At 33.6% G+C, this 23,664-nt stretch overlaps 2 protein-coding genes and 1 long non-coding RNA gene across 3 annotated transcripts; 2 read left to right on the top strand and 1 right to left on the bottom strand.

The window, feature by feature from the left end:
- The first annotated feature begins 5,775 nt into the window (after positions 1-5,775).
- LOC145813763 (L10-interacting MYB domain-containing protein-like) lies at positions 5,776-6,948 on the top strand. The gene is made up of 3 exons (XM_082909737.1): positions 5,776-6,186; positions 6,319-6,686; positions 6,762-6,948. Exons 1-3 carry the CDS (start codon positions 5,776-5,778, stop codon positions 6,946-6,948), a joined length of 966 nt encoding a protein of 321 aa, XP_082765863.1.
- A 3,634-nt stretch (positions 6,949-10,582) lies between these two features.
- LOC145796513 (uncharacterized) lies at positions 10,583-14,214 on the top strand. Its single transcript, XR_014336979.1, has 2 exons — positions 10,583-10,759; positions 13,934-14,214. It is a non-coding gene; the product is annotated as an uncharacterized LOC145796513 (long non-coding RNA).
- A 1,169-nt stretch (positions 14,215-15,383) lies between these two features.
- Positions 15,384-18,528, bottom strand: BAG1 (BCL-2-associated athanogene 1). The gene is made up of 4 exons (XM_028244308.2): positions 16,810-18,528; positions 16,451-16,707; positions 16,201-16,347; positions 15,384-16,101 (listed from the first exon to the last, which is right to left on the bottom strand). The coding sequence occupies exons 1-4, from the start codon at positions 17,018-17,020 to the stop codon at positions 15,718-15,720; spliced, it is 999 nt and encodes a 332-aa protein (XP_028100109.2). The 5' UTR covers positions 17,021-18,528; the 3' UTR covers positions 15,384-15,717.
- Between the last annotated feature and the right edge of the window lie 5,136 nt (positions 18,529-23,664).

Below are 23,664 nucleotides of genomic sequence, written 5' to 3'. Positions count from 1 at the left end.
TTATTAGTCCATTTTAATTACCTCTCAATCTTTAGTTAATTAAGTCACAAGTGAATTTAAGTCCTCTAATGGAAAGAGAGCTCAAACCAAGTGTTAGTTTGGGTATGAAAAAGGCATCATATCGTTGGTAATGAACCCCCAAAGGGATTAAACCATTAAGCATAACATCTCAATCTCATGCTTAAACAAACAAATCATTTGAAATTACTTTCAAAGCAAAGAAAAAACCAAGAAATGAGGGAAGTTACAAAGGTGATTAAAGGTGAGAACAAGTAAGAAAAACACTAAATAAATGCAATCAACTCAAATAAGGTGGTGTCTAAGGCCTAAGACACCAAACTCATGAGGACAATTACACTATAAGCATGCAATAAAAGGTTCAAATGCAACACACACTTAAAAACAGTCCTAAAACAATCTTAAATAAGTTCTAAAACGTGCTGGAATTAAGACAAAAATAGCTAGAATAATAAGCTAAAACATGGATCATGCTAGGCTAGTAAGTAAAACACAAGGAGGGGAGGCTAACCCCTCTAATTTTGGACTTTAAACCATGATTTTAGCCACTGAAATAACTCTGAAAATTAGTGTTTAAAAGCTCAAAAAAAGATATTGTAAAGGTAAGAAACAAAAGGGTAAAGGCCTTCAGAGCAAGGTATAAAGAAGGGTGAGCCACCCATCAACCTTTATTAGCCTTAAAACACAAGTTTTAGTCCAAAAATATAGAGTTTTTACAGCCCAAAAATAGTTGAAAAATAATAAGAAAAAGAGTAAATACAATAAGTAAAGAGGCAAAGCTTTATACCTCTTGAAGAGTAGATCACTTTCAAGCAATAAAATAAGGCAAACACACCCTCAAGGGCTCAAACAAGGCTCAAAGATACCTCACCTCAAAGATTGAGAGATTTGGTTAAGAGTGTATAGGCAAAGTTGAAGAGTGTATAGGCAAAGGTGAAGAAATTTGTAAGAGAGAGAGAGAGAATTGTAGAGAAAGAGGAAAAATTTTACTCCAAATTTTTTCTAACCTCTAAAGCAAGAGGGGATGCCATCTATATATAGAAAAACATAAACCTCATCCAGAAACATCCAACCATACACATGGGAGTAGATGTAAGCATCTGTGCAAACAACTAGCACAGCTGTCACAAAATATCTACAAAACACATTGGTGGCTGGCAGGCTACATCAATGGCCAGCAACCAGAAGTAGTGGCCGGCAACCTATAGTAGTGGTCGGCAGGCTACCAGAGGTTGCAGGCTTGATCTAAGGTTTTGGTCCAAAAACAAGGCAACAGGGTTGCAAGGTTTGGAGGGCTCAAAGTTATGGCATTCCGCTGTGGACTTCGAGCACTTGACTAATAGGGCTGAGCAAGGAATCCGTGAAATCCGTAATCCGATCCAGTCCAGTCCAGTCCAATCCGATAGGTTTGGATTGGTTTTTTGAATCCGTGGTTCGGTTTCGGATTGAAGAATTAAAAATCCGTAGTCCACGGATTGGTTCCGGATTAAACCTCACGGTTCCGGATTGGAATCGATCCGGACCGTATACAAATAGTCTATATTTTTATTATACATCATCCCCCATAGTATCTTCTCTTATTTCATATAAAACATAAACTCAAACCTAAACATGCATAATATCTTCTTTTATTATTTTTGTTTGTTAGTTTTTAATTTTAATTTGTAATGGTCTAAATACTTATGGTAAAACCAATTTTCTTATGGTTGTTTAAATTCTAGGATAGTATGTCGCTATTATAGAAAGACATGTTACTATTGTAGAACTAATATAGCGCTATGTTTATGTTTTTATGAAATTAAAGTGTTATATATATATATATATTTATATATATTTTGTTAATTAATTATGTGAATCTGTGGTCCTAAACCGATCCAATTCGTATTTAAATGGATTGATTCGGATTGGTTCCATGATTTAAACGGATTGGATTGGTTCCAATTTTCAGGAATCGTAAATAACGGATTGGTTCTGGTTTTACCCCAATTCGGTCCAATCCGGACCATGCTCACCCCTATTGACAAGCATATACATTCATTATTGGGTGTGTAAACGATGACGTCCAAATCATAAAGGCGGTCAAAAATGGGGTGTTTACACCTAACAAATCTCCATACTTTGTATACATATCATATATCAATTTAAGAGGCACGTATAATTACAGTACTAACAATCCATAAAAAAATCATATATTACATGCAACACACGTGTCCAACTACTAGTTTGTTTTAAAAAAAGAAACAATAAATATAATTTTGAAAATAATAATATATTTTTTCTAAAAAAAAATTAATTTAAATATATTATTACCGATATCTGATTATATTAATTTTTTATATAAATATTATATTAAACGAATCTTAAAAAATAAACGATTGTGATCGCAAAAATTAATTCAAAAATAAATCTACCAAATCAAAACCATCTCTCAAATTGAGATCACCACCTTACATAATCTAAACCCATGAAATAAAATAAAATGGGTTATACTAGAGACTCCAAATAAATTACTAAGACACTGTTTGGGAAGCCAATCCCAGGCTAAATTAGCCAAGTCACGACAAAAAAGGCTAATTAGCCAAGTCACGACAAAATGGAATTGAGCGGGTGTTGGGCGAGGCTGTCTCGTGCGAATTTACCGAATTGCCCCGAGAGGCTAAAATCTGTCCATCTGCAAACAGAAGCTCACATTAGAGCTCATACACACCCATTTCGGAGCAGAGGAGAAGAAGAACGGAGGTACTGGAGGCGGTCGGACCGACCTTGGCAGACGAAATCGCAACCGGAGATTGAAACCGCGGCGGCGAACAACAACCATCTCTTGCACACTCAAACCGATCTGCAGGTGATGATCTATGGCCTATTTGATTTGTTTTCTCTTCTTCCCATCTGCGTAGTGTATGTTCATAACAGCATCGGTTCATGGCTGATCTGTTGGCTCACGGTCGTTATTGGGTTGATTACACTGATATTATACACAGACCGGCCACCGATCTGTCTCATCCCTAAATCTCCTCTTTTAGATCTGTTGTGATGTTCGAAATCTGTTCGCATCCAACAAATTTAGGGCAGATTTGTATATATACATATATATATATATATATATAAAATATATGATCTGATTCAAATAGTTGGTCTGATTTATAGAGCTTCAGAATCACAAATTTGGGCCATATGTATGAAGGCACCGTTGTTTAAACAAGTTCAGAAATGCAAATCTGGTGTAGAATTGGAATATCTGTTCGGATAGTTTCAAATGCAGATCTTCCATTTTTTTTTTGTTTTGTTTTTTTTTTTTTTTTTAAATAAGAAATGTTGTTCCCATTTCTGAGTGGCTCAATTCCCATTTGTGCTTAACAGAAATTAGAAATTCCCATTTGTGAAATGCTCAATTGCCCTGATTGTTGCATAATGCTCAATTCCCATTTGTGAAATTTTTTGTAATTACATAAAAAAAATAATTCCAACTCTGGGTTACAAGTTACATATATTAACAACAACTTGTGAAAATATATATAACTTGTGGTCCAAACAGAAAAAAATTTAAAATCGGGATCAATTAAGCAATATATTAAAAATATATTACGAAGATATTAAAAAAATATATGTGAAATGTTTATTACAAATTTTGATTTACAAGGTAAAGACTGTAAAAATTTTATTACACATATATGTAAAAATTTAATTATGAAAAACTTTATCATCAATATATGAATAAATGTTTTCAAAAGAGACAAAAAATATATTGAACATATATTACAAATTAGATGTATTAATTTGCGTATATTTTTTACTGAAGACGAAATGGTCAATTCTCAATTCAAGAAAATAAATTAATTACATAAAAAATATTTTCCAACTAAATTTGGGAAGGAAGGTTCATATATTATCTACAGATATTAACACCAAATTACAAAATATATTATATTTATATTAGAAATATATTAAACAAACAGTTTATTAAAAATACATTAGAGTTAAAAATAAATGCGTGTAAAACTTTTATTACACAGATATGACAAAATTTAATTATGAAAAACTATATCATAAATATATTCAAAAAATATTTTCAAAATATGAAGAAAAAAAAAATTGTTGAAAATATATTACAAATTAGATGTCTTAATTTGCATATATGTTTTACTCAGGACGAACTGCTCATTTCTCATTTCTAAAAAATAAATTAATTAGCACCGTAAATATTTTTATTACTACATTTGGGAAGGAAGGTAGATATATGTACATATATTAACAACAAATTACAAAATATATGAAATTTATGTTAGAAATATAGAAAAATAACAGTTGACTAAAAATATATTACGAAAATGTTTGACAGATATTAATAATGTATTAATATTATATATTACAAATTTAGAGGTAAACAATAAAGCGTGTAAAAGTTTTATTAAACAGATATGACTACATTTAATTATCAAAAACTATATCGTTAATATATTCCAAAATGTTTTCTAAATAAAAAAAATATATATATTGAAAATATATTACAGATTAGATGTATTAATTTGCGTTTATTTTTAACTCAACACGAAAGGGTCAATTCTCATTTCCTAAAAATAAATTAATTAGCACCATAACTATTTTCGAACTACATTTGGTAAGGAAGCTACATACATTATGTACATATATTACCAACAAATTACAAAATATATAAAATTTATATTAAAAATATATTAAATAAATAGTTTATTTCCAATATATCTTAAACAAATGTTAGACAGATATTACTAATGTATTAATATTATATATTACAAATTTAGAGGTAAACAATAAAGAGTGTAAAAGTTTTATTAAACAGATATGACTACATGTAAGTATGAAAAATTTTATCATAAATATATTCAAAAACGTAAATATAGTACAAATATATTCTCACCAATCCATTTTGCTGCCTAGCATAAAAAATATTATCAAAATATATTACAACATAGATTTATTAATTTGAGTACGCAATCGTGTTCATGTTCATTCATGTCAATTTACTTTATATTAAATCGTAGCATGGCGTCGTTCACCTCTACTGCAACTTCCAGTACATGGCCAGGACGAATGTGTGCCTGTGGATATGGCCCGTGTATTGTTAGGATTTCCAGGTCCACCAAGAATCCAGGGCGTTCCTACTTTGTATGTCCCCGCCCTGTGGTGAGTGACCCAATCTTTACCGGTCATAACTTAATGAACATTAACAACCCATGAAACTAATAGTTGCATACTTTTCACTCATCAGCCTTGTGTTAGTTGGATTGGTTGGTGTGAAGAACGAAGCCATGAGAACCAAGGCTATGCGTCACCCGGAGATGAAATTGCCATGCAATTGCGGGCTGATGTCATAGACATTCAACAATCCTTGTGTGTGCTTAAGACCATTGTGTATGTGCTCTGCATTGTCGTTGTTATTTTGTTGTGCCGTATGTAAGCACCGTTACCATGTTCTTAGTATGTACAAAGACATTAGTATGTCTTGAATATGTTGTTAGTATGTAGTTAGTATGTTTGTAGTACGATGGTATTATGTTGTCGCATATGGGAGCCGTCGTTCCTACTATCATGTTTTTGTCCACTACTAACTCCCATGGAACCTGTGTACGTACGTAAAAAATGTTTTCAATGGGTATATGCAAATTTCATCTTCAGCATCATATATCTGCGTTTGTTGTTTTTAATGTCTCATCTGTTGTGCGTGTGTATATAACAACCAAATTTGTGATTTATATCTTTTGTAACCGTACATTAGTAATGGCTTCCACACGTACTTCGCCTCGTAACCACTCGAAAAGCAAAGGCGTTGTCAGTGACAAGTCAACCAGTCTTGAAGAGACACAAACTCAGCTAAGCCACAAGGCCTCATGGGACAGTAAGTCAGTTCGAGTATTCCTCCAGTTGATTGCAAATGAGATTAGTAAAGGAAATCGGCCATTCTTAGTCCTCAGCCAGGCAGGGTACAAGTCGTTGTCAAGGAAATTTCAGAGAAAAATAGGAAAAAAACATGGACTTAAACAGTTGAAGAATAAGTACATGAGCTTGAAGAAAGCGTGGCAAGCGTGGACGAAGTTGATGGATTCAAGCAAGGGAGTGTCCGGGCTAGGCTTTGACTATGACACCGGTTTGTTTCAGGCACCTGACGAGTGGTGGGACAAGATGGAATTAGTAAGTACATGTACAAACAAGTTTTATATTTCTCATTTACCAGTACATTTTTTACTTCTTAATTCAACTTCAATAAAATTTATGAATATGAAATATAACGTCAACCTCTTTTACACATGTACATGTCTGCAGATCAACAAGGTGTGTGCGAAGTTCAGGAAGAAAACGTTGGAACACCGTGACTTGATGGAGACGGTTTTCATGGGGGCAGCAGCTACTGGGAAGCACCATTGGACCCCGGGAGAGAACATTCCTGAAGCTGCTACGGACTCATCTGATTCAGTGCGTAGTTTGGGAGCCCAGCCATTCGCTGATCCGATACCCACAGGAGTACAGGACGTGGATTCTGATTCTTCACTGGAGCATGTGTCGATTGAAAAGGCAAAACGGAGAAAGACGCCACCAACAAGTGTTTCAAAGTCGAAGAAGGCAACAAGTGGTGCGTCTGCTATTGCGGAGAGCATGAACAGAATGACAGATGTGGTCCGTTCGAAGAATCAGTAGGTCACGGTCAGGCACCTGACAGGCAACGAAGCACTGTACACTATTTCCGAGTGCATGCATAAACTGAGCAGTATTCCGTCCCTGATTGGTACACCGTTATTCCACTTCGCCTCCACACTTATGGATAACGCTGATTACCGGGAGGTCATGATGTGCCAGCCTGATGACGACCACATCATTGGCTGGCTTACACAGAAGCAGCTCCAGTGTACTGCGTCGGGGCCATTTGCAAACCTGTTTGGGGGTAGGCGGATGTGATGCTACGGTCTTACGAGTGTTGAAGATGCATGTCTTTTTCTTTCTTTTTAAAACTTAGACTTATGGTACTGTTTGTTATGTACTAAAACAGGATGGTGGTGTGTGCATGTTTTGCATTATGTCTTCTTTTTTTTTCTTCTTTCTAGCTACGGGCAGTGACAAGTTTTAGGTAAGTGCATGGGTTGACGGACCGGAAGCATGGTTGTGCTTCGTTTTTGGGAAATGAATGGGATGTTTACAGTTTAATATTTTGTGGCGCTACGTTTAAGACAGGGAATTACATTTTCGATGCACGCTTCTGAATGCCTATATGTCGGTTTGTTCTTTTGTTAGTTTTGTGGTTGTTACAACCATGGCCCCCCTGTAAAGCATACGTTGAACAGCTTCTTTTTTTTTTGCAATTCATATGATCATGCCTTCCAAAGGACATTGGTGACAGCATTGCGTTCATTACAAACAATGTCGACATTGTATAATTGCAAAATTCAATATAATTTAACTCAATTAATCACGTGCAAACTAATTGAAAGCCTGCCACTTTTGTAGGTTTTGCATCAACGAAAACGCGATGAATCCCTGGGATGGAAGCAACCATGATGAAATAATGGAAATGCTGAATCAAATGGCGGTCCAGCTGCAACAAGAACAGAACTGCACATTTCTACAAGCATGCCACTTGGCGACAGAATGGTACCAAAAACACATGCATAAAACGCCATGTCGCACTTCTATACTAACCGGGAATACATGGATATGCGAACTATATGCGGGGCATATGGGTCGCTTTGAGGAAAATGTTTGCATGCCGAAGGAAGTTTTTGCCGCATTGTGTGAGACATTAGTAAATGATTTTGGGTTACAAGTCCCGCAACGTCCACATGGCTTAGCTGTTGAAGAAAGCGTTGCGATGTTTATCCATGTCTTGAAAGGGAAGCAAAATCGGGAAATCCAGGAACGGTTCCAACATTCTGGGGAGACTGTGTCGAGGCACGTGCACAACGTATTAAATTCCATGAAAGAGTTCACTGTTGTCCATTGCCGGCCCACATACAGTCAACATCGTATACATCCATACGTGAGGTCTAGACGGAAATACCTACCGGTCAAGGTACTTCAGCAAAACATGATTGACATATAAATGAAGAAAATATATATGTTTTTTGTTATTAACTGCACGTGACAAATGTGAAACACTTGTTACAAAGTTACGAAACAAAACATATGATCCATGTTGACAGGACTGCATTGGCGCAATAGACGGAACACATGTCAGTGCATGGGTTACGGGGCCAGATGCGGCAACATATTTCGGTAGGAAATACTGTCACACACAAAATATAATGGCCGCTGTCGATTTTGACATGTGTTTCATATTCATTTCTTGCGGATGGGAAGGAAGTATGCATGATAGTCGTATATTCAACGAGATACTAACAAATGACAACGTCCCCTTCCCACATCCTGACGAAGGTAACACATGGCCATGTTATTAGATTTGTTAACAAATACTTATTTGCTGACAAAGCGTTATATGAAAATGACGCAGAATGTTGGTTTTGGTGTCATACATTGTCGTCATGTCTGCAGGCAAATATTATCTTGTCGATTCTGGCTATGCAAACCGGATTGGTTACTTAGCACCATTCAAAGGCTACCGTTACCACCAACAAGAATTCCGGCGTATTGCAAGAAACGCGATGGCAAACACGCCAAGGGAATTATTTAACAAAGTCCACTCGTCCTTACGCAGTGTCGTGGAACGCACTTTCGGTACCTGGAAAAATCGATGGGGGTTTATTCGAGACATGCCTCGGTATGACTTTGCAAATGTGCAAGTTCAGTTAGTAGGTGCGTCAATGGCATTACATAATTATATACGGCGAAACACAGGTAACCCAACAACTGTTCAGCCAATCTGTGACGAGGAAGAGGCTATGACAATAGTAAATGCCATACCAGAAGTTGAACATGACGAGGATGGTTTAATGGTTGGAGATGAGGACCCCCATATGGCATTGGTCCGCCTTCACATACGTGACAAATTATGTTACATGCGTAATAACGGAATGTTAGGAAATATATAGTACTCGAAATAATGTTCGTATGGTCGTCACGTAATGACACACGTGGAACAGACTGTATTCAAATATATTATTATGTATAATATGTATGAGTTGCCAGGGGAATGTAACCCCTTCCAGTTGCTGACGTGCCTAACTTAAAAAAACAACAATCCATACGAATTTTGCTTTTGGAAAAATAAAAAGAAGGTGAAACAAATAAAAACAAATTACAAAAGAAAACTAATACACAAATTGTAATGTGCGACGTGAATTACAAATAAATGAAACACATAAATATATTAAAAAAAAGTTATTGTATACCAATTAAAAAAAACAAGACTTAGTTAAAAATAAAAATCGAAGACAAAAAAAAACATAGTTAAAAAAAAAACATAGTTATAGTAAAAAAAAAAAAATTTAAAAAGACAAAAACATAAATTCCCAAATAAAAATCGAAAAATTTAAGCACAATACCCCAAATCCAAACCGAAAATGAAAAAAAGTAACAGGAAAAAAAAATTAAGCATAATATGAAAAATCCAAGCGCAAAATCAAAAAATTTCAAACAAAAAAAAAAGTTAACGCAAAATCCGCCAAACTACAACAAAAAAAAACATAAAATAAAAAAGACAAAATTTGGAGTTGCAAAATTCGGGAGATCGAAACACAACATACAAAAATTGTCAAAAAAAAAAACGTAAAGCAAAAAATGCCAAAGCGAAACCCCCCTCCAAAAAAACAAAACAACAAAAAAGGCAAAATCGAAACCCCAACATAACAAAATTAAAATAAAAAAGAAGAACCAAAATATGGCAAATTCAATTCCAAAAAAAAAATAAAAAAAAAATTAACAAATTAATCAAAAGTCGGCAGATCGACACCCAAAATGAAAAAAAAGAAAAAGAAAATAAACACAAAAAAAAAAAGACAAATCCAAACCCTAAAAAAAAAATAGCAAAATACGTGAAATCGAAAGATAACATAAAATTTTTTTAAAAAAAATATAACAAAAAAATGCCAAATCCAAAAATAAATAAATAAATAAATTTAAACAAAAATCAAAAATTGGAAAAAAAAATACCAAAACAAAAAAACCAAGTTTTTTTTCCAACAAAAAGCCAAATTTGTATAAAAAAAAAAAAAAAAAACCAAAAAAAAAAAAAAAAAACCGAAAATATGCTAAATCCAAACCCAAATAAAAAAATCAAAAAAATGGAAAAGGGCAATTTCGTCATTTAACAACATGACACCTCACCAAAAAGCCAAAAAGCCCAAAAAGCCAAAAAACCCTTCCCAAACCAGGCTTTTTAGCCCCAGGCTAAAATAGCCAAAAAAGCCAAAAAGCCAAAAAGCCAACCCACTTCCCAAACGGAGGCTAAATGAATTATCAAATCTCTTACATAGATGTGAGACCCACACAAATTATATGTGTGTATGATAAAAAATTAAATAATTAATCTGGGGTCTGGCATTTTCCAAATAAAATAAAATAAAAGCAATGTTCCAACCTTCCCGCGAAAAGAAGAGGCGGCGCCCATCTATATATACATTGTTCCCTTAAATTTTAAAACAGAAAATCCGAAATTTTTTCCCACACCGTTCGACATTGAACGAGGCCATCTGATCTGGCGATGCCCAAACATGCTTACATTTTCTCTCTCATCTATGAAACTAGGGTTTCCAGATTCATTGATCTCCACCAATCCTTCAACATCTCACCAATCACAGCTGAATTAATTCAGTTTGAGGTTAGGGCTTTGGTTCGTTTCATCCATTTCTAATTTCATTGCGATAGTGTGTATATAAACATTCTAGTTGAAATTTCATTGTAATTTGATTGAAATGCACTAGCTTTTTTGTGTGATTACCCCAATTATCTGTTTGTTGAATATTTGCGATGAATATTTGAAATTTGATAATTTATAGGGCCTTGTTGTTACGGGTATTTGGGATTGTTTCTAGCTTTTGCCCATTATAAAACTTAAGGTGCAAATTTAGAATTTGAGGTGGACATTTGTTTGTGTTTTGTTATTAGTTACGGAACTTAATTTGACCACATTCAGGCCTTATGTTGGGGAGAATCTTAAATCCAGTAGCATGTAGTTGGATTGCCAGCTAACTAAGCAAATGGATGAGAATGAATTCCTGTTTGTATAAGTTGGCGGTACTTGGGGATTACCTTTGTTTATGTGTCATTAGTTAAACAAAAGGATTTATTTCATTTGGGAATTATCCTATGAGGAACACATTACAAATGGACCCAATTAGGTGGGATTAAGCTGGAATCATTTAGACTTCATGAACTAGCAATTTCAGCTTGGCTCTGGAATGCTTCAAGGGCTCTTTGAAATGACTGATAAGTTCTGGGACTTTTGAAGCGGAAACATGTTCAAGGCATGTGCCCATTTGTCTTTCGGAGGTACTTGGCAGCAGGCCTTTTCAAAATTTTTGAGTTTTGTGCATTGGAAAGTATACTTCTCAATACTTTTGTTAGTAAAATTGAGTCACAAGATTAGTAAATGAAGCTTTTGACTATGATTACGTTAGCAAGTCGAAGCTAAGATGGCTGAGTATCTTTCTTGTAGACTAGTTTGTTTGACTAAATCTTGAATAGAAGGACAAAATATGTTAATAAGATTTATAGGGGTGTTACATGTGTAAAATGCACAAAAAATAATCTTCAAATGTTGATCAGTTTTCTTCTGGTTCAAACTTTGAAGCCACCTATAGAATTACATAGATGTTTGTAACACAATTTCTTTGTGGGTAAACTATCAATAGGTCCTAATAGTTAGACTTAGGGTTGGTTTGGGATATTCTAAAAAAGTGTACTTTTTGACTTATTGGCTTATATGGGTTGGGTTTAGGTTGGGTTTGATGTGATGTGTTAGAGAGGTGATGTGATTTAAATAAGATGATGTGACTTAGGATAGTGGCTTTTTAACTTTTTGTATTATTTAGTGTACCCCAAACCAAGCCTTAAGTCCTATTAAGTCCTATTGAAAATAAGTCCTATTACAATCATTGCTAAAAATAATTTTTTGTGACGATTTTTTAGATATATTGTTACAAATTAACAATTAGTGACTTTTTTTTTGTCACGGTTTTAATAAATTGTCGCTAAAACTTACAATTAGTGACGTTTTTCTGTGATGAATTTTTTAAACTATCACTGAAGGTTGAAAATTAGTGACATTTTTTTTGACAATTTTTTTAAACTGTTGCTAAAACTTATAGTGTGACTTTTTTTGTGACACAAATTTTAAACCGTCGGTGAAAATTAACAATTAGTGACGCTTTTTAATAGTGTAAGATGAAAAATGCCATTAATTATCAGAGAACCTATTGGACAATAAGTCTACTTAGTAAAACTTACAAAAGCCCTCCCTTTTCTTTGTTTGATAAGTGGGCAGATTTTGAGAGCAAAGGTGATATTTAGAAGTTGGAGAAAGAATATGTAGTTGAAGGGAGTTACAAGCAAATTCATCAAATATAATTAAAGATAAGTGCAAAGGAAGCTGTAACCAGCATTAGAATAATTGGTGGCTAACCAAAATGTTCACAAATAATAGTAGGCTTATACATGAGATCAATTTGGAAATGTATTCTTTGGTACCTTGTTAAACTTAGAAACAATAAAAAATAAGAAAAGAAAGGAAATGAGAGACTTAAATCCTACATGAAGTAATTAAGGGCCAAAAATGATATAAAGTACAAACATAAAGCATCTGTGGCCTTTCCTTGTTAAAGGACTTTGAGAATAAGACAGATAATGGGGAGAAAGATTGCATGATTTGTAATTTTAGTTAGACCACAAACCAACTGGGGTAACCTTAAGCAATTAGGGGACCACCTCAAAATGGCCTAATTTAACAGTCTTCATCATTCACAACGGAAGGTTTTTCAAAAAAAAAGGTGGTAGCAAAACATTTATAGAATATGCTTTGGCTTCTGTAATCATTGTATTTTGATCAGACAGTACCATGTCGCTTTTTGATTTTGGAGACTGCTTTCCATTTCAGTCTTTCATTCCCTCTACTTTCACTTTAATTTCTTAATTTGTCATGGTTGAACCACCAAAAGAATGAGCTCCCCTACAATTGCTTGAATATGGTTTCATTTGTTTATTCTTTGTAAGTTTTGAAGGCAGTAGTCAAAGTCAGGTTAATATAGGAACTTGTGATGGCCCATTTTTCATCAGTTCTGGATTTTCTGAGCAAGAGTCCAGAGCTGGCATATCAGCATATGTTGTTATACTGATACTTTTTAGGCACTTTGATAAATGCTTTAAAGCTTACAACTAAACTTTATTTAAGATGTAATAATTTTGTGAAGTTGCTTTGCTCCCCAAGGCATCCTTTCTTAGAATGCAAGGCATGTTTGATTAACAAGACTAATAGTGAAGTATTAATAATCCTATCAAATTAGTGTGGTATTCACTATTCAATTGGTTTAATTATCTATTGGATTAATAATCTCACCCCTACCTCATTACTAATAATCTTACAAATTTGTTGGATTAATTATCCATTGGATTAATAATCCTAAACCAAAATGTTAAAACAAACATAGGATAATTGGGCCTACGGATTAATAATCCCAATCTCATGCTCTAATCCATCCAATCAAACATGTCCCAAGTGTGTAATAATTTTGTGAAGTTGTGGCATTGCATTTTTTAGCTCATGGATTTATGTGTTTTTCTTAGAATGCAAGTGTTGAATTCCATTCAGGCAATACATTTTTTCTCTATTTTTCTATTAAGATTTTTTGTGGATGTTTTGCAAATTTACTTGCGTTTTTAGCCTGTTAATGACAATGTATCTGTTTCAGTTGCTGAGTAATCTATGATACTATGTAGATCTTTTGGTAGTATCCATTATTATTTTATCTGTGCGTTTATTTTTCTTCTACTCTGATAGGTTCTCAAAGTTGCACCCAAGATCTGCTTCTTGCATGATTTGAAGGAAATTGCATTGCTACGGAATATAAGGTAAGCATTTGTTAATCCACTGTGAAATTTTTGTTTTAAAAAATTGTATTGGTGATCTTTTCCTGAATGCTTATAGGATAGTTTAATAGTTGATTGTGCACAATTATTGCTGTTTTTGTGCTGTAATTGTAATGATCATCACAGATGGTTCTTTTAGGGAAATTTTGCCCATTACTCCATCGTATTGATTAAAGTTCTCATTACAGTTAATTCTCTTTCTCTTTTGACAATTCTGCACTTTTTTTACAGTCTCCACTTCACTATTATTTCTCTTATCCCACTTCCCTACTTTCTCTTGCATATACAGATGTGCATTCATATGGTGACCAGCACCAGTTTAGTGTAGCAAAATGGTTAATAAAGGATGGGATCCAGATTTTGTCTCAGAAATAACTGATCTGAGTTTCATGTAGAGTGCCTTCCTTTGATTTGAAGGAAAAAACAATTACCACACTAATACAGAAAACTCACAACACATTCATTGGAACACAAAGATTAATTATGTCAAAAGAATGAAAAAGAAATCTTTCGCTTTCCTGTATTAAACCTAATTGATGCTTTATTAACCTTCATTATTGACTCATATCATAATCCATGCCTCATTCCCTCGTCCATCAAAATTTACATGTTATTAGTATATGCTTAATTTTTCATTGAAACAAACATCCTCTAATGAGTATTTTTGTTTCTAAAAACACTAAAATTTTATGGAATTGGGTCGGAGTCGGATGATGCTGCTGTCACAGAGAACAGCTTGACTCTCCCACTTCTGTTGCTAATAGTGGCTCATAGCAAATTTCCCAAATTCAAAATCAGATACAAGCCGATATTGATGCACTCATATAAGCGAACAACCGTAGCATCTTGGCCTCACACAAGTAAGTAAAGGAAGCATAATTTATTTTATGCATTCCTTCTTCTATATGCTCTTTATTGTAGTAGCTTTTATTACATATATACAAAAAATTTAAAAAAAAATTTAAAAAAAGAAGAGGAGATTTTCAGTTTTCGACATGCGGAAAAGTGTTTATTATACTTACATCTTTTTTAAAAGTATAAATTAATCCACTCTCATAATTTCCTGCAGAACAGTAATAAGACTTGTCTTTATATAAATTTGCATGGGTTAGTTATTCGAGTACAAAAATATGTTTTCACTAACATTCCCTTCTCTGTCATTTTGTATCCTCCAAAGGATGCAAGATATAAAAGATTAATCATTATGCATCAACTATAATTTTTTTATTTATTTCTGAGCACTTAGCATTTCTGTTATGGTAACTCACAAGTACACCAAAAGTTGGATTGACCTGCTTTACCCGCTCACAAATGAGGTGAGGAGAGAGAGAGGGAGAGATTAAATATTTTACCAAATGAGATTTTTGAGTTCCACATGCACTTATGATTCACTTAAAATCCTAACATCTCAAGTAACAAATCTACATAGAGACACTGTTATAACTGTCAAAGCCAGAAACATACAAATGGCAATTGACTTGGGAGGATAACAAAGAAATAGAAAAGAACAAAGTAATATTATTGGCTATAATAAAGTACCCCATTTATTTTCTGAACTGAAGGACAGATAAAAAGGGGGGGTGCTAACAAATCTAAATACAGAAAAGAATGGAGAATAAGATACCAAACCAACTCGAGGCAAATCCAAAACACTCATCCACACACACTAGAACAGATACTTGGTTCACTACTTACTCAAAGCAAATCCCAATTGAATTTTGGATGTTGTACTGAATTGACGGTGGTGGTGGTTGATGCAGTAGTGGACATTGAAGGGTGCCCTGGCACCATGGCTGGCCCAGAATCAAATGTCTCCCATTGTGTGGTTATGACAACTGCTCCAGAAGTTGAATGCCTTGGCGGTTGATGTGGCGGCAGGGGTTGTGTTTGTATTGGCAAATGCCCAACCGACCGCCTCACTTGCTGCTGTTGATTTGGTGAGGATATTTGCCCGTTCGAGTACTTCTGTTGTTGAAATGGGGCTTGCGGCTGTGGAATTTGACTTCCATTGCTCTTAGGCATTGAGTTTTTGATCTTCAACAGATCAAGAGTCTCAACATATTTCTGCACTCTTCTCACCTTCAAGAGAGTGATGTCAAAATTGAAAATTTAGTATCTTAAAGTGATGATCAAATCAAAATCTAAAATCCACATATCATAATGCAGATTAAAAATTACCTGCATTTTCCTCTGCAAATTCACATCCCCATCACCTATAATCCCATCCAATTTAAGCAGTTGATTCATCAACAGTTCGGTCAGATTCAATACATCCTTCTCTACAACTTTCCCACCTCTAGAGATTACTGATTCAAGAGCTGACACCTACCCAATTCCAATAACAAACAAAATCAACTGAACAGTCTATTAACAACAAATTCATACTCATATTAGAATTTTGTATGAAAAAAGAAATAAGATAAAATACCTGCCCGGCAAGCCTATCGACCTCCAAGCTGATCTCAGACATTGATTTCGAAGCCTTCTCCATCTTTGCGTTTTTTCGCATCTCAAGAAACCGCTTCTCCTGGCTAATTGGGTCCTCAACCAAAACGATCTTCGATCGGTCCTTGACTCCCGACATGTCAAGGAAGGCATTGGAGTCCCTCTCCTTGTCCTTGAACAGCAGCTTCTGATCCTGGTGGTGCAGTCCCGTCGGCCCAGACAGCATCTTCTTCAATTCCCCTGCAATCCCAAAATGCACATAAAATCATCAAAACTGCTCTTTTTCAACAACCCATTCAATGGCAAATTAATAATGGAGTTTTTGTTCTTTTTCCCAGTTACCGAAGGTGGCTTGAGAGCTGATATTGAGTTCGTGGTAAATGGACCGGTATTTGACTCGAACACGGATGGTGGGTGGTGGGACTCGGCTTTGATCTGAATCTGTTCGCTTCTGAACCAGCATTCCTCCGGGTCTCACCTCCCACTCTCCGCCTCCGCCTGAGCCGCCATTGGTTGGTGACAGCCCTGTCGTTTTAGTCTTCATTCTCATCATCTTTGATTGGTGTTGAAACGTGTTGAGAGATTTGGGGGAGTTTGAATCCAAATTGATGTGGTGTCCAAATTGCTGTGGTTGTACAGAATTAGATCAAGCGTTTGACTTTCTCACGATCTGTAGAGGAATCGAAGGTACCCCATCTCTTAGACAAAGCCCATTAGACCACCCATCGCTCAGTTGTGAACTCCTCCGAACCCCAACATTACACGAGTCCAGCCTCAACAGCCCCCACGAGTTAGAGAGAGAGGGAGAGAGAGAGAATGTGTGTATTATGTAGAGAGAGAAAACGCGCAGTTCCCCTTTAACTTTTTTTTTTCTTTCCCTCTTAGCAGCAGAACCAATTGGCGTTTAAGGAAAGAAACATTAAAATCAAACCCTGTGAATCTTCAATTCTTACTCGGCATGTAAACCACCGGACTGAAGTCGGCGATCGGCTCAAATGCTCTGGAAAATAAGAGACTTTTGGATCTCTTTCGGCCGAAATGTATAGAGTCAACTAAACCGCCATATTTGCCCAAAAAAAATGAACCCAACAATTGCTACGATTCAACCGATAAGACACACTCGAAATATCAATTTCCAAACAAATCACAAGTCTAAACAGAGAAAGAATTTCGATGTATTGGTCTATTTTTTTTTTCTCTCTTGTTTATGGAGAATTCTCGAAGGAGAGAGAGAGAGAGAGAAAAAAATGAATGGAAACGAACAGAACAATAAGCAGAGAACGATATACTATACATATATATAACACATTAATATTATAATATATCATATATGCGTTGAGGGTAATACTAAGGTATAACTCTCAATTTATACTTTGTATTATTGATTATCACAAATATATAATATAATTTAATTCTATGACAATCATAGGTGCTGTTTGATAAAATTAAAATTTAAAAATTGAAAATTAAGTATAATACTGAATACTAAATTTTTTAAATTGAAAAATTATTTAATAAAAATTTAAGTGTTAAATTAAAAATAAATTATTTGATATGTATAAAATTAATTTAAAATTTATTATTTTTAAATTAAATATTTTAGTTTTTATATTGTGATGGTGGTGGTAATAGTGGCATAGTGGTGGTGGCGGCGGTGGCGGCGGCATGGTGGGGGTGGTAGTAGCGATAGTAGTGATAGTAAATGATGATGGTGTTTATAACAATAATGACAATAGTGATGAAGTTGATAGGAGTGAGCAGCGGATATATTGATCTGTCCAAACCGACCTAACTGAATTGATCCACGGCATATTGGACGGATGCGTGATAATTAGTGGACGGTTACAGATTGATTTTTTTCTAATCCTCCTAATTTTGGATGGATAGCGGATAGCAGATTTGAGATTTTTTTGACCGCAACCAAATCGCCAAATCACGAGCACTCCTATTAATTTATAAGATTTTGTGTTTTCAATTTATTTAAATATTCTGTTTGTGTTTTTAATAAAAAAAATTTTTAATATTTTGTTGAATATATTCTATTGAAAAAAGAGTTTTTAACTTGAATATATTTTTTTGAATTGAAAAAAATAAATGTATTAGTTATTTATATTTTTTTGGTTTTTAAATATAACTCTAAAAATAATAAATAAAAAAGATGATATATGCTGGTTGGTTTTTGTTTTCAAAAATAGATAGAGATGTAACTATATCTCATATAATCTTTACTATTGCTCTGTTTATGGTTTTGGTAGTTTGAATTATTTTTATATTTTAAAAACCACATATTGTAAAATTTTATGTGAATGTGGCATGCGTTGATTGCAATGTGAATGAGACATGCAGTGATTGTAATATTTTAAAATTTCAAACTTTTTTTTTTGAATGAGGCATACAGTGATTGTAATATTTTTTTAAATCATGACCTGTAATATTTTATTTATTATTTTTTTTGAGGAAAGTGTACAAGTTAAATTATATTGAAAATTTATAAAATTTTAAACAGCTCAGCTGATTCGCATCCATCCGTCAATCCGCTCAATTCACATCTGCCGGATTGGTGAATGAGTGCGGATTGATTTTCTTTAATTCGTCAATTTGACAGATAGATGGTGGATTGAAGATTCTGTGGCCGCAATCGACCTATGTCCACCCCTAATTGCTATTATGTAAATTCAGGTTTAGATTAGTTGTGTGTAATTTAGATTTAAAGGTTAGTTTGGGATGTCCTAAAAAAGTGTATTTTTTTTCTTTTTACGAAAAGATATGCAGAAAAGTAGAGAGGTGATGTGATAAAAAAAAGATAAAAAGATGAATTATATAGATTATGTCAAACCTAACCTTATTCTAAATTTTATCTTATAATGATTGAATTCAAACGATACATTGATTATTGATTACGTACAAAATTCTGAAACATTTTTTTAAATGTATACTGAAAAAGAAAAACAGTAAATCTTAATACTCATAAAAAAATTAATTAAAATTTGAATAAATTAAGATATTCAAAGGAAAAAAAAAAAGTGGTCACTGTTTTGTGTTGGTGGGTCGTAAGGAGTCTTTGGTAATTTAGGTCCATCCAATCATTGTGTAGTTAATTATTTATGAAGGTCAATTGGGGAAAGAGTTTAGTGCGTGGTTTAGGCATCGGCACTTTTTTTTTTTTTTCTTTTTTTTTTTTTTGGGGGGGGGGGGGGGGGTCTCGGGGGACAAGTTGGAGTCACCTATTTCCATTTGGGGCAAGGGAGGGGTTTGTGAGTAGAGTAGAGACTAGTAGTCGCCGCGAAACTGCAGATTGAAGCTGGTGAGTGATCGTAATCGGGCGGGTCACATGGTAATGTCACTGAGTCAGAGCACGTGGCTGTGACAATATGACTTTCCATCTCAATGCGTGTTTCACTTTGATTTTCTACTCTGCGTAAAAAAAAATCTGTTGGTTTATTTTTTACAGTTCTGCCTTCTTTTTTTTTAGTGTAAAATTTATTTTTATCTCTTGTGATTTCGTTTCGAAATATTTTAGATTATTTTAAGGAGATAGTTAAAAATTATCTTTTATTTTTCAATTTATTTTGGGTTATATTATTTTTCATTTTTTTCTACGTATTTAAAAAAAAAATCAAAAGCCAATTTTTGACTATCTTTTCAAAACAACTTATTTTTACCCTCTTATGATTTAAATACTGATTAAGTTTTGGGCAAATTATATATATCTCTTTTGAGATTTAGCTAAATTACAGATATCCCTTGAGGTTTCGAGAATTACAGATATCCCCTTGAGGTTTATATTTTCATAACAAATTGCACTTGAAGTTTATATTTTTATAACAATTTGTCCTCTAATTTGTTATGCAAATATAACTTGTAGGAGAATATTTGTAATTTCTCAAACCTCAGGGGTATCTGTAATTTTGCTAAATTTCGAGGGAGATATATATAATTTGTCCTTATTTATAGTTTTAGAATAAAATGTTACGATTAGTTTTTTAGTTAAAGATAACGGAAGGTGTGCCATATTCTTCCAAATTGAAAGTGGATAATGTAAAAATCATTAATTGAAGCAAAACATTGAATTAAATGTTAATAATATCCTCATAGTCATTTCACTCTCTAAATTAAATCTTAATCCTAGTCAAACCTTAACCCTAATTGTTATCTTTCATCAATAATTTAATTTAAAATGTTATTAAATGAGAAATTGGATTAAAAATAAATAGTATATCATGGTAATAAATTAGAATATTTAGGTTAATTTATGGTTTAATTTAACATATATATGTGTATATATGTAAATGTTTAATTTAAAATGTTATTAAAAAGTAAATAGGGTTAAAAATTTAAAATTAGATTAAGGTAATTTTATGATTTAATTTATTAAATGTTATTAAATAAGGTGATTTTATGGTAATAAATTAGGGTATTTAGTATAATTTATGATTTAATTTGTTATATATATATATATATTTATATGTTTAATTAAAAATGTTATTAAAAATTAAAAATTAGATTAAAATAATTTTATGATTTAATTTTATAGTAATAAATTAAGGTGTTTAGATTAATCTTATGGTTTAATTTATGGTCACTTTATTTTTAATTTAAACTGTTAAGTAAGAAATTGGGTTAAAAATTAAAAATTAGATTAATGTAATTTTATGGTAATAAATTATGGTATTTAGTTTACTATAATTTTATTTGGTAAATATGTTATTAAGATAGAAAATTATATGTATGAGAGAGAAAGAATCTACCATAATTTTTCCCTTTTAACATAGTTTTGCACTTTAGTTCAGAATTATAATACGGTTATTTGCCTATATTTAAATTATAAGAGGTAAAATACTCCAAAATAAAACTACAAGGGATAAAATGGATCTTGTCATTTTTTTTATTTATTATTTAAATAAGTTACACCAACACGCCCTTGAGCTTTGCTTCTATTATAGATTCTCTCGACATTTGAGAAATTGAGATTAAGTTATGGGTTCTGATGGAAACCCCTCAATCACCAATTCCCACCACCCCACGTACACGTGAAGGGTGGTGATTGGAGGAGAAAGAAAAAAAAAATTGGCCAAATAAGAAAGAGATGGGGTTAAAGAGGGTGGAGGGAAAGAGGTCTTGATCATTTTTCTTAAGTTATTTATAGATGAACCGTAAATGTCATTGTTATGGTCACCCAATGAACAAATGACACCATAGATAAATTGTGGCCTTGTTTGATTTGATTTTGGGAGATAAGTTTTCAAAAAATATTTTTGAAATAGATTTTAGAAATTTTTATAGTTTGTTTGGTTGTATATTTTGAAAATAGTTTTGAAATTTGAGAATTTAAAATAATTTAATATTTTGTTATAATTAAATAGATGTATATGAGAGAAAAAACGATTGAAAATGAAAGAGGAGAGAGAAAAAGTGATTGATTAATGTGTAAGAGAAAGAAAGTAATTTTGAAATTTTTTTTAAAAAAAATTAAAAATCAAACAAAATTTCCAAAAATTTTTTCTTAAAACCAAACAAGGCCAGTATGTTTTTATCAAAACACACATGCACCTCACCATCTTCATCTTCTTTCCTAATCTGTGTCTCCCTTTCACTCTCTCTTTCAACAGATTTGTGCTTTCCTTCTTTACCCAGTAACTGCTCACCACTGAAAACCACCACCTTCAACCCACTGACCCCCACTCCCTCCCTTCGGCGCCCATCAGTAATCACTACCCCATCTTTCCTCTCTTTATACACACGGCAAGATAATGAACACCCCATCGACAACGAGAAATTTTTGGTGACAAAGCGACAATGTGCCTGTTTGGCAGAACTTAAAAGCAGCTTATTTCAGCTTTCAGCTTAATTTAAGCTATTTTGATGTGTTTGGTTTAGCTTATAACTTATAGCTTATAGCTTTTTGGAAGTCAGAAATCAGCTTATTCTTTGAGTGGGGCAGGAGATGCTTAATTTATAAGTCAGAAATCAGCTTATGTTCATAATTATAAGCTATAAGCTGTTTAGGCATAAGCTATAAGCACTTTCCCACAGCTCTACCAAACAGGGCCAATGAATGGTGTTAGACGATGGTCTACAGACCTGAGAACGCCGTCTCTCAGTTACCATTGTCCACCGACCAACACCACTGACGACACTGTTATCTTCCCCTCTCCTTTCTTGTCAATCCCCACCTACCACTTACCAGCGTTGCTTCCTTCCTCAGCCCTCACCACCTACTTCGCATGGACAAACAAAAAGATTTTCCTTTGCTAATTGATTTCAATTCAAAATGTGAGTTCTGCTAGTTAGTTCTTGGTGTTTGGTTCTTGCATCAATTTCATTTAATTTCTTGATTTTTTAATTGCAAGCTTCTCAGTACATTATATATGGTAATGAATGACTTCCATGTTCCGTGAAGAAGTTTGTCATGGCCAAGATGGTGTTTGGGTACTACGATGACTAGTTCGGGTGAGGCGGTTCACTTTAGGAGGTAAAGAAGAGACAATATTGACAAAAGGAAAAAGTGAGGTGTCATTGTGTAATTGGTTGTCCGTAAATGATCCACTTACGGCACAGCCTTGTATAATGCATTCTTTGAGAAATTACACTGCACTTCTTACGATTTCAGATCACATAACAATTTTGGCCCTATGTTAGTGATTCAAACTGTATAATTTGTAGGGCTTGCCAATCAAATCACCTATGCAAAAAATTAAGTTAATTAGATTATTTGAATTTGAGTTTGGGTTTGGGTTTGGATTATTAAATCGATCAATTTGGATTATTAAAATGGGATTAGGTCATACTATTGGGGTTTGGGTTTCAGTTTGGATTACTAATGTTAAAATTAGTATTTTGAAATTTTTTATTGCAAATGTCATTAGGATCTGTTAGTTAAAAACTTGAACATCCAATCCAAAATCATTGGATTGGAGAGAAATTTGATTCTTTCTGTATTAATTATGTATTATATTTAATAATTTTGATAATATTTGTTGTAATTATAATTCATTAAGTTTCATTATAATGTGATATGTTAATTAAAAGAATATGAGATTAGCTCAGCTACAAAACACATAGGCTAAGCTTTTACCTGGTGGGTCTACAACATATTGAGGGCTTAGAAAATCCTTCGGAAGAGGACTAGGATAGTTGAGCTCGGTTAAGGCATGAGGTGGATGGGTTGCTTGAATAGGAGGAGGTCATTTGGTATCA

Source organism: Camellia sinensis, chromosome 1 (assembly GCF_055761805.1).
Source record: "Camellia sinensis isolate YWXY chromosome 1, ASM5576180v1, whole genome shotgun sequence".
NCBI lineage: Eukaryota > Viridiplantae > Streptophyta > Magnoliopsida > Ericales > Theaceae > Camellia > Camellia sinensis.
Note: the sequence above shows the minus strand (reverse complement) of the source record. Positions and strands in the feature narration are given on the sequence as shown.